Below are 14,194 nucleotides of genomic sequence, written 5' to 3'. Positions count from 1 at the left end.
GGCAACTGTACAAGATGGACTGAAGGGAGGCCAGGTGGGGACTTTGCTGGTATGCAGGAGATAAGGATGCAGCCAGGACCAGCGTGACCCTTCTGTGGCTGGATGTCCAGGCCATCCACTGGGACACCATCAGGCCTCTTGACCGTCACATAGCCAGATGTGTCTTCAGTGTCCCCAACTTGATTGTCAGCTCTGCCAGGATAGGGATCCTGAGCACTGGCTTTCCTGGATGAATCTTTTGCTGATCTTATCTTTTCTCTATTTTCCAACCTTTATCTGTCATTTATGTTTTTTGTTCTACTTTTCACATCTTTTAAATTTTTCTTTCAACCTTTCTAATATCTAATGCAATTAGCCCCGAGGAAAACTAAGGGAAACAAGAAAAAACGAGAAAGGAAATGTACTCTCAGTACTTCAGCTGTGAGCTTCAGCTGTGAGCTGGAGTGTTTTGCTGTGGTTTTAGGTTTTTGATTTTTTTTTTAAGAAAGAGGGTCACACTCTGTTGCCCAAGCTGGTGAGCAGTAGAATGATATAACTCACTGCAACCTTGAACTCCTGGGCTCAAGAGATCCTCCCACCTCGGCTTCCCAAAGTGCTAGGATTACAGGCACGAGCCACCGTGCCTGGCCTCCAGGCATATTTTATCCTTTCTCAAGCTATGTGTAGTATTTTGACAAAAATAAATTTTAAAAAGAGTTAATGTCAAAAAAAGTTTCTGTGACTTAAGAAGGACCACTGCTTAGGGTGCTCCTGGGTACCAAAACAAGAAACAGAACTTTCTATTCCCTTTATGGCCTCTTGTACTTTTTAGTTCCACCCTCCTCCTGAAAAAATATGATCATTTTCATCATCATCATCACCATCATCACCATTAATTACTTGTTGGAAATTTTAAGCAGAATTGCCTCTGAGGTTGGAGGGCTGGAGAGGGTATGAGAGATAGGAAGCGTCACTTTTTCTGCCTGACTGGCCTTGTGCTCTGGTGTGGGGCTGTGTCTGCCCAGGGAGTGTGGCCTCTTTTCCTGTCTTCTCATATGAAACATGAGCTGGCAATGCCCTCATCTTTACCTTGAGTTTTTTTGTTTGTTTGTTTTGTTTTTGAGATGGAGTCTCGCTCTGTCGCCCAGGCTGGAGTACAGTGGCGCAATCTCAGCTCACTGCAACCTCCGTCTCCCAGGTTCAAATGATTCTCCTGCCTCAGCTTCCCAAGTACCTGGGACTACAGGCACTCCACCACCACACCCGGCTAATTTTTGTATTTTTAGTAGAGACGGGGTTTTGTCATGTTGGTCAGGCTGGTCTCAATCTCCTGACCTCTAGTGATCTGCCCACCTCAGCCTCCCAAAGTGCTGGGATTACAGGCGTGAGCCACCATGCGTGGCTTAGAATTTTATACAACACCTATGTGTTAACTTTTCCAAAAAGTAAACATATAATAAATATGTGCCCCTCATCAAGGGAAGACTTTCAAGGGGGAGATAGGCCTTCCAGGATGGGAAAGGGCACTGGACAAAGGCTCAGGACTGCGACACCCACCACAGAGCCCTGCAGTGAGAGTCTGGTTCTTGGGTGTATTTATGTATGTTTGTTTGTTTATTTATTTATTTACTTTTTGAGATGGAGTCTCGCTCTGTCACCCAGGCTGGAGTGCAGTGGTGTGATCTTGGCTCACTGCAACCTCCACCTCCTGGATTCAAGCGATTCTCCTGCCTCAGCCTCCCGAGTAGCTGGGACTACAGGTGCCTGCCATCATGCCTGGCTATTTTTATATTTTTAGTAGAGATGGGGTTTCACCATGTTGATCAGGCTAGTCTCAAATTCCTGACCTTAGGTGATCCACCCACCTCAGCCTCCCGAAGTGCTGGGTTTACAGGCGTGAGCCACCGCACACCCGGCCTATTTATTTATTTTTTATTTATTTATTTTTGAGACAGGGTCTCTCTCCGTTTTCCAGGCTGGAGTGCAGTCACACAGTCTCTGCTCACTGCAACCTGTGCCTCCTAGGCTCAAGCAATCCTCCCACCTCAGCCTCCTGAGTAGTTGGGACTACAGGTCTGCGCCACTACACCAGGCTAATTTTTGTATTTTTAGTAGAGATGGGGTTTGGCCATGTTGCCCAGGCTGGTCTTGAGCTTCTGGGCCCAAGCAATTCACCTGCCTCAGCCTCCCAAAGTGCCCTAATTACAGGCATGAGTTACCGTACCCGGCTGGCTCTTGGATTTAAGCCCCTGCCTTTCCTCCTTCTTACTGGATATTCATGTCTCTGAGCCCCACTGCTTCAATTAAAACAGAGAGGGATGGTCATTTCTGCCTCCCAGGGACTTGGGATGATAGCATTTAATCATGAAGACAAAAGTACCTATCACAGGGCCTGCCTGACTTGTTCTTCCTAATGTCAAAACCTTGGCCCAAATGTCCACTGTGCTGAACGTAAGGCTCCTATCAGAATGCTCTCAGCTAGGAACTGGTCTTCTGGAGACTCTGTGGCGTAGGATGATTCAACCACCTGCCTAGTTCTTGAGTTTCAGTAATAGGATCTCATAGCAGTTCCTGCAGTGTGTGAGTCACTTAAGAAGACCTCTGGCTTTCCTGAAACACAGGTAACAAATACCTTGGCTTGGGATCAAGATCCTCCCTACCCAGGGAAGGGCTGAGTTGGCCAGGACAACTGTGTCTGGGCCAGAGCAGCAGGGTCCTGCACTCTGCAGGGAGCAATCACAGGTGGGAGAAGCCCACAGCCTGGGATCAGAAGTGCCAGAAGCTTAGGAACAGGAGTCCTGGGGTCCCAGCTTTCTCGCTGTCTCTCCAAGCCTTGAGTCTTTCACCTGAAAAATTGACATCATCATGCCCACCTCAGGGCCCGTTGAGTTAAGTCATCATGTGGACTTGAAGCACCTAGCACTTGTGATCATTGAAGTCAGAAAATGAGTTCCCTTCTCTTTCGGCGCCCCATTGGCAGGAAGCCAACCATCGTCAGCCCACTGGCACTGGAGGAGCGTTGATCATGTGCAGAGCAGATGAGTGGCTACTCTCCCCGTCTTCCAGGTTTTCCCAGAGTGGCCGTGGGATCTGGAGTCAGCTGGTGACAGAGCTGCTGGGCATCCTCCACCCACCCCTGTTGCCTCCTGATGCGGGAAAGGGGCAGAGATGAGATCTGCTCACAAGTTAGACCCTGGCTTCTCTCAGTGGGTGATGTGGACAAGGGAAGGGGGAAGGCAGGGAGCAAAGGATGCAGGAGCAAGGAGAAAACTTCCAGGCCCCTCCCTTCCAAAGTCACCCAGTCTTGAGATCATTGCAGAAGCAACAGGTGCAAAGAGAAGAACACTTTGGGACCTTGGAATGCGGGAGGCTGGCTCAGTGTTCCTTCCACCCTGTGAGACATGTGTGACATTTTTGTTGTTGTTGTTGTTTTGAGATGGAGTTTCCCCCTTGTTGCCCAGGCTGGAGTGCAGTGGCATGATCTCGGCTCACCACAACCTCTGCCTCCCAGGTTCAAGTGATTTTCCTGCCTCAGCCTCCCTAGTACGGGCATGTGCCACCACGCCTGGCTAATTTTGTATTTTTAGTAGGGATGGGGTTTCTCCATGTTGGTCAGGCTGGTCTCAAACTCCCAACCTCAGGTGATCCGCCTGCCTTGGCCTCCCAAAGTGCTGGGATTACCAGCATGAACCTCCATACCCGACCTATGTGACATTCTTAAGGTCCACTAAAGGGCTAGTGGTTGGAGGCCAGAGGGTGGCCTGTGAGATACTGGGATTGGAAGAGTAGGTGGCCTGTGGGTGTCTCCTCTCGGGGGAGACTCCCCAGGGGGAGGGGTTCCTCCTCTCCAAACAGTAGCTCAGCACAGGGACAGTAACAGTAACGGGGGCATGTGTGTAAGGAATGCTTTCCCAGGCCCTCTCTTCATAGGTGTTTGCAGCAGCATCTCACAACAGCCCTAAGAGGTTAAATGTTGCAAATCCCATCCTACAGAAGTGGAAATCGAGCCTCAGAGAAGTTGTGTCGCTTTTGGGGCTATCTTCCCCTGTAGAGTGTGACTCCATCGCCCTCCTGCTTTACCAGGTGCTGAGGAACCTCTAATCATCTCCCATGGATTTGTGATCAGCGTTGCAGCTCTCCCAGCAGCCCTGGACAGTGGTGAGTCCCCTCAGCTGGCCGGGACAGTCCTCTGCTCTCACCTCTCTGCTTCTCTGGCTCCATCCCAGCTCCGCCTCAACTGGTCTCCTTGCAAACCCACAGGGCTCCAGGACATGCTCCCTCTGGAGCCCATGCTGCCTTCAGCACTTCACCCCCTACCGGTGATGGCAACAATTGGTGTTCTTTGTCCACTTTATTTATTGGCTCATTTTTTTGTTTTTGAGACAGAGTCTCACTCTATTGCCCAGGCTGGAGTGCAGTGGCGTAATCTCAGCTCACTGCAACCTCTGCCTCCCGGGTTCAAGCGATTTTCACATCTCAGCCTACCAAGTAGCTGAGACTACAGACATGCACCACCATGCCCAGCTAATTTTTGTATTTTTTTTTGGTAGAGATGGGGTTTTACCATGTTGGCCAGGTTGGTCTCGAACTCCTGACTTCAGGTGATCTCCTCACCTCAACCTCCCAAATTGCTAGGATTACAGGCATGAGCCACTGCGCCTGGCCTTATTTGCTCATTTTGATATTGTATTGTATGTTTTGAGTCAGAGTCTCACTCTGTCGCCCAAGCTGGAGTGCAGTGGCATGATCAAAGCTCACTGCAACCTCAAACTCCTGGGCTCAAGCAGTCCTCCCACTTCAGCCTCCCGAGTAGCAGGGACCACAGGCGCACTCCACCACACCTGGCTTTTCTTTTTTTGTTTTTTTTAATGTTTTTGTAGAGACAGGCAGGCTATCCATATGTTGCCCAGGCTGGTCTCAAACTTTTCGCCTCAAGGTATCCTCCCACCTCAGCCTCCTAAAGTGCTGGGATTACAGGCTTGAATCCCAGGTTCACATCCTGCCTATTTGCTTATTTTCTTTCCTTTTTTTTTTTGGAATGAAGTTTCGCTCTTGCCCAGGCTGGAGTGCAATGGTGCGATCTCGTCTCACTACAACCTCTGCCTCCCGGGTTCAAGCGATTCTCCTGCCTCAGCCTCCTGAGTGGCTGGGGATTACAGGTGCCCGCTACCACGCCTGGCTAATTTTTGTATACTTAGTAGAGATGAGGTTTCACCATGTTGACCAAGCTGGTCTTGAACTTCTGACCTCAGGTGATCCACCCACCTCGGCCTCCCAAAGTGCTGGGATTACAGGCATGAGCCACCACGCCCAGCGCCTATTTGCTTATTTTCAATAAGAAAAGTTATTTTCCATAAGAAAAGTTATACCTGTCTATTTTAAAAAAAAAAATCATACACTGCAGAAGCACACGCTGTAGCAAGGGCACTCTTCAGTTAGGGACATTACTACATGTCCCTCCTGTCCATCCAGGATATTCAAACATGTTCCCATTTTCCAATAATCCACTTAAATCCTGTATTATGTGCTGGTATCATCTCCCATTTGCAGATGGGTAAACTGAGTCACGGGGCGATCCAATATTTGGTTCAAGATCACAGGCTATGTATGTCAGTGTAGTGTGGGAAATTAAAAAAGGAAAAAGACCACAGGCTACGGAGTGGAAGAGCCTCAGGGAGCCTGGCCGTGCTGTGACATCCACCAGAGCGCCCGTCAGTTCAACAACCTAAAAGAGTTTCCTTACAGGAATTCTTAAGCAAAAGACAGGAATTCCGTTTGAAATATATTTCCCTCTCCAAATAGACAATGGTAATGTGGGTAGGTAACTAAGAAGGTAGGACTCACATTAAGAAGGTAGGACTCACATGTAGACAGATTTGCGACCGCATTCTGCATTTGTACTTTTGCTCTCAGCTAGACTGGATCCTGAGTTATGTCTTAAGGCCACATTTCCGGGAGAGCTCCCCACTGAGACCATCATGTTCATGGGATGCTCGGGTCTGGTGGTCGAATCTGCCCCCTGCGGGCACTGGGCAGTGGAGTACGGGATGGGCGTGCAGGCTGCAGCCCCTAACCGCTGCGCTCTCCTCCCTAAGGCCCCCAGCAGTCAGCATGTGGCTGCCGCGCGTCTCCAGCACAGCAGTGACCGCGCTCCTCCTGGCGCAGACCTTCCTCCTCCTCTTTCTGGTTTCCCGGCCAGGGCCCTCGTCCCCAGCAGGCGGCGAGGAGCGGGTGCATGTGCTGGTGCTGTCCTCGTGGCGCTCGGGCTCGTCCTTCGTGGGCCAACTCTTCAACCAGCACCCGGACGTCTTCTACCTAATGGAGCCCGCGTGGCACGTGTGGACCACCCTGTCGCAGGGCAGCGCCGCAACGCTGCACATGGCTGTGCGCGACCTGGTGCGCTCCGTCTTCCTGTGCGACATGGACGTGTTTGATGCCTATCTGCCTTGGCGCCGCAACCTGTCCGACCTCTTCCAGTGGGCCGTGAGCCGTGCACTGTGCTCGCCACCCGCCTGCAGTGCCTTTCCCCGAGGCGCCATCAGCAGCGAGGCCGTGTGCAAGCCACTGTGCGCGCGGCAGTCCTTCAGCCTGGCCCGGGAGGCCTGCCGCTCCTACAGCCACGTGGTGCTCAAGGAGGTGCGCTTCTTCAACCTGCAGGTGCTCTACCCGCTGCTCAGCGACCCCGCGCTCAACCTACGCATCGTGCACCTGGTGCGCGACCCGCGGGCCGTGCTGCGCTCCCGGGAGCAGACAGCCAAGGCTCTGGCGCGTGACAACGGCATCGTGCTGGGCACCAACGGCACGTGGGTGGAGGCCGACCCCGGCCTGCGCGTGGTGCGCGAGGTGTGCCGTAGCCACGTACGCATCGCCGAGGCCGCCACACTCAAGCCGCCACCCTTTCTGCGCGGCCGCTACCGCCTGGTGCGCTTTGAGGACCTGGCGCGGGAGCCGCTGGCAGAAATCCGTGCGCTCTACGCCTTCACTGGGCTGAGTCTCACGCCACAGCTCGAGGCCTGGATCCATAACATCACCCACGGATCTGGACCTGGTGCGCGCCGCGAAGCCTTCAAGACTTCGTCCAGGAATGCGCTCAACGTCTCCCAGGCCTGGCGCCATGCGCTGCCCTTTGCCAAGATCCGCCGCGTGCAGGAACTGTGCGCTGGTGCCCTGCAGCTGCTGGGCTACCGGCCTGTATACTCTGAGGATGAGCAGCGCAACCTCGCCCTTGATCTGGTGCTGCCACGAGGCCTGAACGGCTTCACTTGGGCATCATCCACCGCCTCGCACCCCCGAAATTAGTGGAGGCCACAGTTGTAGCAGGCGCTAGGCCCGGGAGGAGAGTGCATGGTGCAGAGGGGGCTGGGGCGCACGGAGAAGCAGGTCCCTATATTGACCAAGGAGTTTGTGGTACGACCCCCCCCCCCCCCCCAACCAAGTAGGCAAGGACTGCACGTTTGTTTCTCTCTTGATTCTTGGTTTGCCTATGAGTCCTCTGGAGCTGCCTTCTCATCAGGTGCACTCTTCATGGAAAGCAACTCTTGCCCCTGCCTCCTCTGGGCACAGGGTGTGCGTTCAGATGACTTGTCTCCTACTCAAGGGCTTTCCTCCCCTTTAACTCTCTCCTTCTGGTGACACATCCTGCAGCAGCTGAGGGGGTGCCCTGGCACTGGCTGGGAGTGGAGAGGCACTGTGGTGAAATGGCTCCAGAGGTCTGTACATCACATACATATGCACACAGGCACACATGGCAAAACTCGGAAGTGAAAGGACTTGTCTGAAATCACATGGTGAGAAGGAGGATGAAGGGAGGAGAGAGCTTTTGCTCTGGGTCTCCAGTGGGTAGGAGAGGACCTGCCTTCTGGGTGAGAAGGGTCAGATTTTCCTATTTTAATTGCTTTAGGGAAGAGCAAGCAGAGTCATGACCAGGGACACAGCTGAGAGATAGAGGAGGCTGTGAATGCTGAGACCAGAGCTTATCATCCTGGACAAGCCTGGAAGGAGGCAATAAGTGGGAAAGGTAGGAGGAGAGAAGGCTGGGGAGGGCTGGGCAGCAAGCCAGGCACAGTGAGTGGCAGAGCAAGAGGGGGAAAGCAGGATCAGTGCCTGGAAGGCAGGTGTGCCCGTCAGGGGGGAGTGGAACTCATCAGGCTTGCCAAGAGGTTGGAAGGGAAATGGCTCTGGGCTGGAACTGTCTTCCCTTGGTCCTTCTGGTCCAGGCCTTGGAGGACAGCAGAGGATGATCCCTGCCTGTGAGCCACACCTCCTAGCTCTGGGGGCAACGGGGCTTAGTAAAGGAATACTGGTTGTGTAGAGGGTTTAGTCCCGAGCTCAGGAAATGAGAGCCTATAAGTGCCCAGTACATGTTTAAAAGAAGAGCTCATGGAACCTCTGGAAAGGACAGGGAAGTTGAGTTAGCCACATAAATGAACCCAAGTCACATTGGAACACAGAGCTGGTCTGGGAACTGTGTTGGCTGCCAACAGAACTTCTGACCCTGTTACCTGTGAAATGAGGCAGTTTCCCTCACGTTGCCATCAGCTACCAGGAGGGATGCTGGTGATCACTAGCTTCTGATCCTCATCCTGGGTGTGGCCACAGATTGGGGGAACCTGGATTGTGGAGTCACATCCTCCCTGCAAAGCAAGCAGGGCAAGGGAGATCTGGCATTTTCTGCTTTACGTGGAGGGAGAACAGGCACATTAGCCTTGAAGCTGAAGCTCATTTTAGGTTCCTTCCAGGTTTAGAAGCTTCAACCAAATGAAACTTGAATCTGTCCCTCATGACAATAATAGGAGGAAGGTATTTAAAACCCCAGATTTATGAATGTGTACTACGTGGCTTAGAGAATGTCTTTGTTCTTGTTCAGGTGGTTATAACAAAATACCTTAAGAGCGGGTAACTTGGCTGGATGCGGTGGCTCATGCCTGTAATCCCAGCACTGTGGGAGGCCGAGGGGGATGAATCACCTGAGGTCAGGCATTCAAGAACAGCCTGGCCAACATGGCGAAGCCCCTCCTCTACTAAAAATACAAAATTAGCGAGGCATGGTCGCACATACCTGTAATCCCAGCTCCTCGGGAAGTTGAGGCAGGAGAATCGCTTGAACCCAGGAGGCGGAGGTTGCAGTGAGCCAAGATCATGCCATTGCACTCCAGCCTGGGTGACAGAGCAAGACTCCATCTCAAAAAAAAAAAGACTGGGTAACTTATAAACAAATGTTTTTCTCAAGAGTCTGGAGACTGGGAAGTCCAAGATCAAGCCACCAGTGTTGTCTGATGAGGGCCCACTTTTTCACAGACAGTGCCTTCTAGCTGTGTCCTCTTATGGTAGAAGATGGGAGACAGCTCTCCAGGGCCATTTTTTTTTTTTTTTTTTTTTTTTGAGATGGAGTCTGGCTCTGTCACCCAGGCTGGAGTGCAGTGGCACAATCTCGGCTCACTGCAACCTCCGCCTCTCTCTGCCTCCTGAGTTCAAGCAATTCTCCTGCCTCAGCCTCCTGAGGAGCTGGGACTACAGGGATGCACCACCATGCCCAGCTAATTTTTGTATTTTTGTAGACACTGGGTTTCACCATATTGGCCAGGTTGGTCTCAAATTCCTGACCTCAAGTGATCTGCCCACCTCAGCCTCCCAAAGTGCTGAGATTACAGGCATGAGCCACTGTACCCAGTCTCCAGGGCCTTTTAAAGAATGTCACTAATCCCATTCTTGAGGTCTCCACCCTCATTATCTAATCACCTCCCAAAGGCTCCACATCCCAACACCATCATATTGTGGGTTAAGATTTCAACCACAAGCCAGGCGTGGTGGCTCATGCCTGTAATCCCAGCATTTTGGAAGGCTGAGGCAGGTGGATCACTTGAGGTCAGGAGTTTGAGACCAGCCTGGCCAACATGGTGAAACCCCATCTCTACTAAAAATAAAAAAAATTAGCCGGGTGTGGTGGTGCACACCTGTAATTCCAGCTACTCAGGAGGCTGAGGCAGGAGAATCCCTTGAATCCAGGAGGTGGAGAGTGCAGTGAGCCGAGATAATGCCACTGCACTCCAGCCTGGACGACAGAGCAAGACTCCATCTCATGCCCAGCCAGCATGCCCAACAAGCTTCACTTGCCCCTGTTTAGGTCACAAATTTTATTGATGGCTGCAATTAATGGCTTCTTTGTATCCAAGTCCTTTGCTGTATGACCCATCCATTCTCCCCTGACTCCCAAGGTGTCAGGACATGTTTGACTGGCTCCCGAATTTGCTCTCTGCGCATGGGCAGTACAGTCAAGCCTCACAGTGAACCCAGGTCAGCTTTCAGGACAAAGAAAGTGGCCTGGCTGACTAGGCACAGTAAAGCCAGGGCTGGGTAGGTATATACTTGTGCTGATCACGTATGTCTTATATCTCTGTGAGAGTGCAGTCCCAACAGGAAGGTTTAATCACTGGGGACTGCCCAATGCTGTGACAGGGCACAGAGCTCTGGGTTGCTGTGGGGGTGACTGCATTGACCACTGTTAGTGGTTTGCTGTGTTGACACTCTGTGCTATGTGACCATGGCTCCTGCCATCAAGAAGTAGAGTCTGTTTCTCCACCTCTGAATCCAGGCTGGTCCTGTGACTTGTTTTGTCCTGTAGACGAGTGTAGTGCAACTTCCTGTGAGCCAGTTTGAAGCATAGGCCTTGGAAGCAAAACTTTACCTCCACCTGTCTTAGGTTTTCAGCTGGGGCTCTGCTATGATTTGATTGTGTCCCCCAAAGTTGGAACCTTGATCCCCAGTGTTGTGAGGTGGGGCTTGATGAAAAGTAAATTAGGCCATGCGGGTTATGCCCTTGTGAATGGGTAGATAACATTATTTCTGGGCCCAGGCATGGTAGCTCATGTCTGTAATCCCAGCATTTTGGGAGGTTGAGGTGTGCGGATTACTTGAGGTCAGGAGTTTGAGACCAGCCTGGCCAACAAGGTAAAACACCATTTCTAGTCAAAATACAAAAATTAGCCAGGTGTGGTGGCACATGCCTGTAATGCCAGCTACTTGGGAGGCTGAGACAGGAGAATCGCTTGAACCCAGGAGGCAGAGATTGCAGTGAGCTGAGATTGCACCACTGTACTCCAGTCTGGGCAATAAAGCGAGACTCTGTCTTAAAAAAAACACCATTATTTCAGGAGTGAGTTGGTTATCCTGAGAGTGGTGCCTTTTAAATGAAGGAGTTCATTCTTTGTCTTTCTCTCGCCCTCACTTTGCCCTTCTGCCATATGATGCCTTCCATCATGCTAGGACGCAGCAAGAAGGCTCTCACTAGATGCTGGCTCCTTGATCTTGGGCTTCCCAGCCTCCAGAACTGTAAGCCAATACACTTCTATTTATTATATATGACCCTTGCTGGGTTCAGTGGCTCATGCCTGTAATCCCAATACTTTGCAAGGCTGAGGCAGGAGGATCACTTGAGACCAGGCACTCAAGACCAGCCTGGGCAACATAGTGAGACCCCATCTCTACAAAGTTAAAAAAAATTAGCAGGGCATGGTGTCGTGCACCTGTAGTCCTAGCTACTTGGGAGGCTGAGTTGGGAGGACTGCTTGACCCCAGGAGGTTGAGGCTACATTGAACCATGATCATGCCAGTGCACTCCAGCCTGAGTGACAGAGCAAGACACCTATCTCTAAATAAATGACCCCATCTGTGGTATTGTTATAGCAAAACAAAACAGATTAACAGAGACTTTTTAATGAAAAGACAGATTCACAAAGAAAAACAACGTTTTTGTTTCTGTTTTTTTGAGGCAGAGTCTTGCTCTTGTCCCCCAGGCTGGAGTGCAGTGGCGCCATCTTGGCTCACTGCAACCTCCGCCTCCCAGTTTCAAGCGATTCTCCTGCCTCAGCCTCCCGAGTAGCTGAGATTACAGGTGTACACCACCACGCCCGGCTAATTTTTTTTGTATTTTTAGTAGAGATGGGGTTTCACCATGTCGATCAGGCTGGGCTGGAACCCCTGACCTCAGGTGATCCACCTGCCTTGGCCTCCCAAAGTGCTAGGATTACAGGCATGAGCCACTGTACCCGGCGAAAAACAGTTTGTTAACACAGGCAGCCAACATCACTCAGGATAAGCCTCAATGAAAAGTAACAAAGTGATAGCTTGGAACACTGTCTTACACAGCATTTTTAAAAAAGACAATAAATTTGTAGAGATAGGATGACCAAGGACAACAGTTTTAGGCTTCCAAAGGTGGTAAACTATGGGATGGTAAATATCCGAGAGGAAGCTGATGCAACAGGATTTGTCTGCAGCAGCCTCTGGTACAACCTCTGAGTTAAGGGTTGTCTCCAGTGATGGAGAGTTTATATCGTGCCTTTAGGCAGAAAAGGGGAGGGAAACCTGACCTTTTCCTGCACTTTCTGCTTCTTAATTGCCTTCAGCTGAAAATCATTTTTATGTGAAAAAGGCATAGTCTGAGGTGACGCCTCTGCTTTCCTCCACCTGAAGAGAACCTGCATGCTGCTCCTTTGCTTCGGACCTCTGCCTCTGCCCGGGAGAAAGCCCAGGCCAGCCTGCTGGACAAGCAGAGACCATGAGAAGGAGAGTTCAGGGGTCCCAATCCAGGCCATCCTAGACCAGCCAGCTCCAGCTGATCAGCACGCAGCCACTTCGGCTACCTTCTACTGGCCAAAGGGAGTCCCAGGGCTCACCCAGATTCAGAGGTGGGGAAACTGAGTCCACCACTTGAGAAGAGTAGCTATAAAGACATATGAGCGAGACCAGCTGGGCACAGCACTGCGGCCAAGTCGAAGACTTTAGGAGCAATAAAAGTGCTTATTGTGTTTCAGTCATTTGAGTGTTGTGGTGGTTTGTTACGTAGCATTGCCTAACCGATACACTTGAGAACGGAGGGCTCCTGGCACCTGCAGCTTCCAATTTCCACCAGGATCCAGGCTCCCTCCCTGCTGGTAGGGCTGTAATTAGTGTCTCCCCTTACCTGTAGGCCCTGTGATGCAGCTAGAAGTGTCTAGGCCCAGCAGTCACCCACAATTAGGGGCAGGCACGCTTGCTGCCTCTGCTCTGGCTGTGGGAGCTCAGAAGGGGCAATCAAAGCACTAGATGGGCTGACGGGTGCGTAGAAACAGTGTCGCCTGGAATAGGTCAGAGAACCCACCTATCAAGAGGCTGTTGGGGAATCAATGGTGGGCCTTATTTTTGTTATTTGGCATCAAGAAGATATATTATCCACATCAACACTGTATCAACTCCTCATGGCCACCACAGACCCTGTGTCCCCTAGCTTTGTCTTTGATGTGCCTTTGTCACCCACTCCTACAGACCGCGACCCCCCCACCGCCACAACTGCCCCATCACCTCTACAGGGTTAAATCAATGGTTTTAATTTTTGCCTACCTGATGGGTGAAAAATGTTACTTGATGTTTCAGTCTGCACTTCTTTAATTCCTGGGGCAGCTGAACATCTTTTCATGCTTAGGAATCAACTGTATTCCTTTTTCATTGTTCAAGGCTGTGCCCATGTTGCTGTTGACTTACCGCAGCCTCTTTTGAGTATGCTTTGTTATTTTTGTTGTGCAAATGGTTTCTCCTAGCTTGTCATCTGTTTTTTGTTGTTGTTGTTTTGTTAACTTACTTTATGGCATTTTCCCCTCAGGCTTCTTAAAAAAAAGAAGCTTCATTGAGCTATAATTGATATACAACATCTGCACATAAAGTGTAAAGTTTGATTAAACATTTGTATATACCTGTGAAATCAAATCACCACCTCATCACAATCAAATTTCAAAAAGTTTCACCTAGTTTATCATATTGTTGAATGTGAATCCTTTCCTTATGGTCAGTGGATTTTGTGTCTTGTTGAAACGACTTTGTCCTCCTACAGTGATAAAAATGGTCTTCACGCTTGCTTCCAGTACTTTAGTAGTCTAGTGTTTTACGCTTGGATCTAAGTTGCATGCAATATTCCTGATTGGTGCGAGTCATCAGTTCTCCCAGCGCCCTCTACTGAATGATCTCACTCATCACACACTCAAACCACCATGGGCTGGAATCTGTCCCTCACCCACAGGCCCACTCCACACCAGTGGATCAGGCGAGCAGTTTCTTTACGTCGAATGACCCCTATGCTGAGGTCCGGTGGGTTATCCCCACTACCTTCACAAGTTAATGGATTTAGATTTAAGCACCACATGCCCCCAGCAGATTCTCTTACAATTTAAATATCCTCTTACAG

At 50.7% G+C, this 14,194-nt stretch overlaps 1 protein-coding gene across 6 annotated transcripts in view; it reads left to right on the top strand.

Moving 5' to 3' along the window:
- Positions 1 to 13,873, top strand: part of CHST6 (carbohydrate sulfotransferase 6) — a 45,731-nt gene extending 31,858 nt beyond the window's left edge. For 5 of the 6 annotated variants that reach the window (XM_063700340.1, XM_063700338.1, XM_063700339.1 and 2 more), the window contains 2 exons: positions 4,063 to 4,137; positions 6,075 to 13,873. In XM_063700340.1, coding sequence (XP_063556410.1) covers positions 6,091 to 7,278 — 1,188 coding nt within the window. In that variant the 5' untranslated portion in view covers positions 4,063 to 4,137; positions 6,075 to 6,090 and the 3' untranslated portion in view covers positions 7,279 to 13,873. The remainder of the gene's footprint in view (positions 1 to 4,062; positions 4,138 to 6,074) is intronic. The other variant, XR_008672801.2, reaches the window with a different exon arrangement.
- Positions 13,874 to 14,194: the final 321 nt, after the last annotated feature.

The sequence above is a fragment of the Gorilla gorilla genome, chromosome 18, assembly GCF_029281585.2.
Source record: "Gorilla gorilla gorilla isolate KB3781 chromosome 18, NHGRI_mGorGor1-v2.1_pri, whole genome shotgun sequence".
NCBI classification, from domain to species: domain Eukaryota; kingdom Metazoa; phylum Chordata; class Mammalia; order Primates; family Hominidae; genus Gorilla; species Gorilla gorilla.
This window is presented reverse-complemented; position numbering and strand designations above follow the sequence as displayed.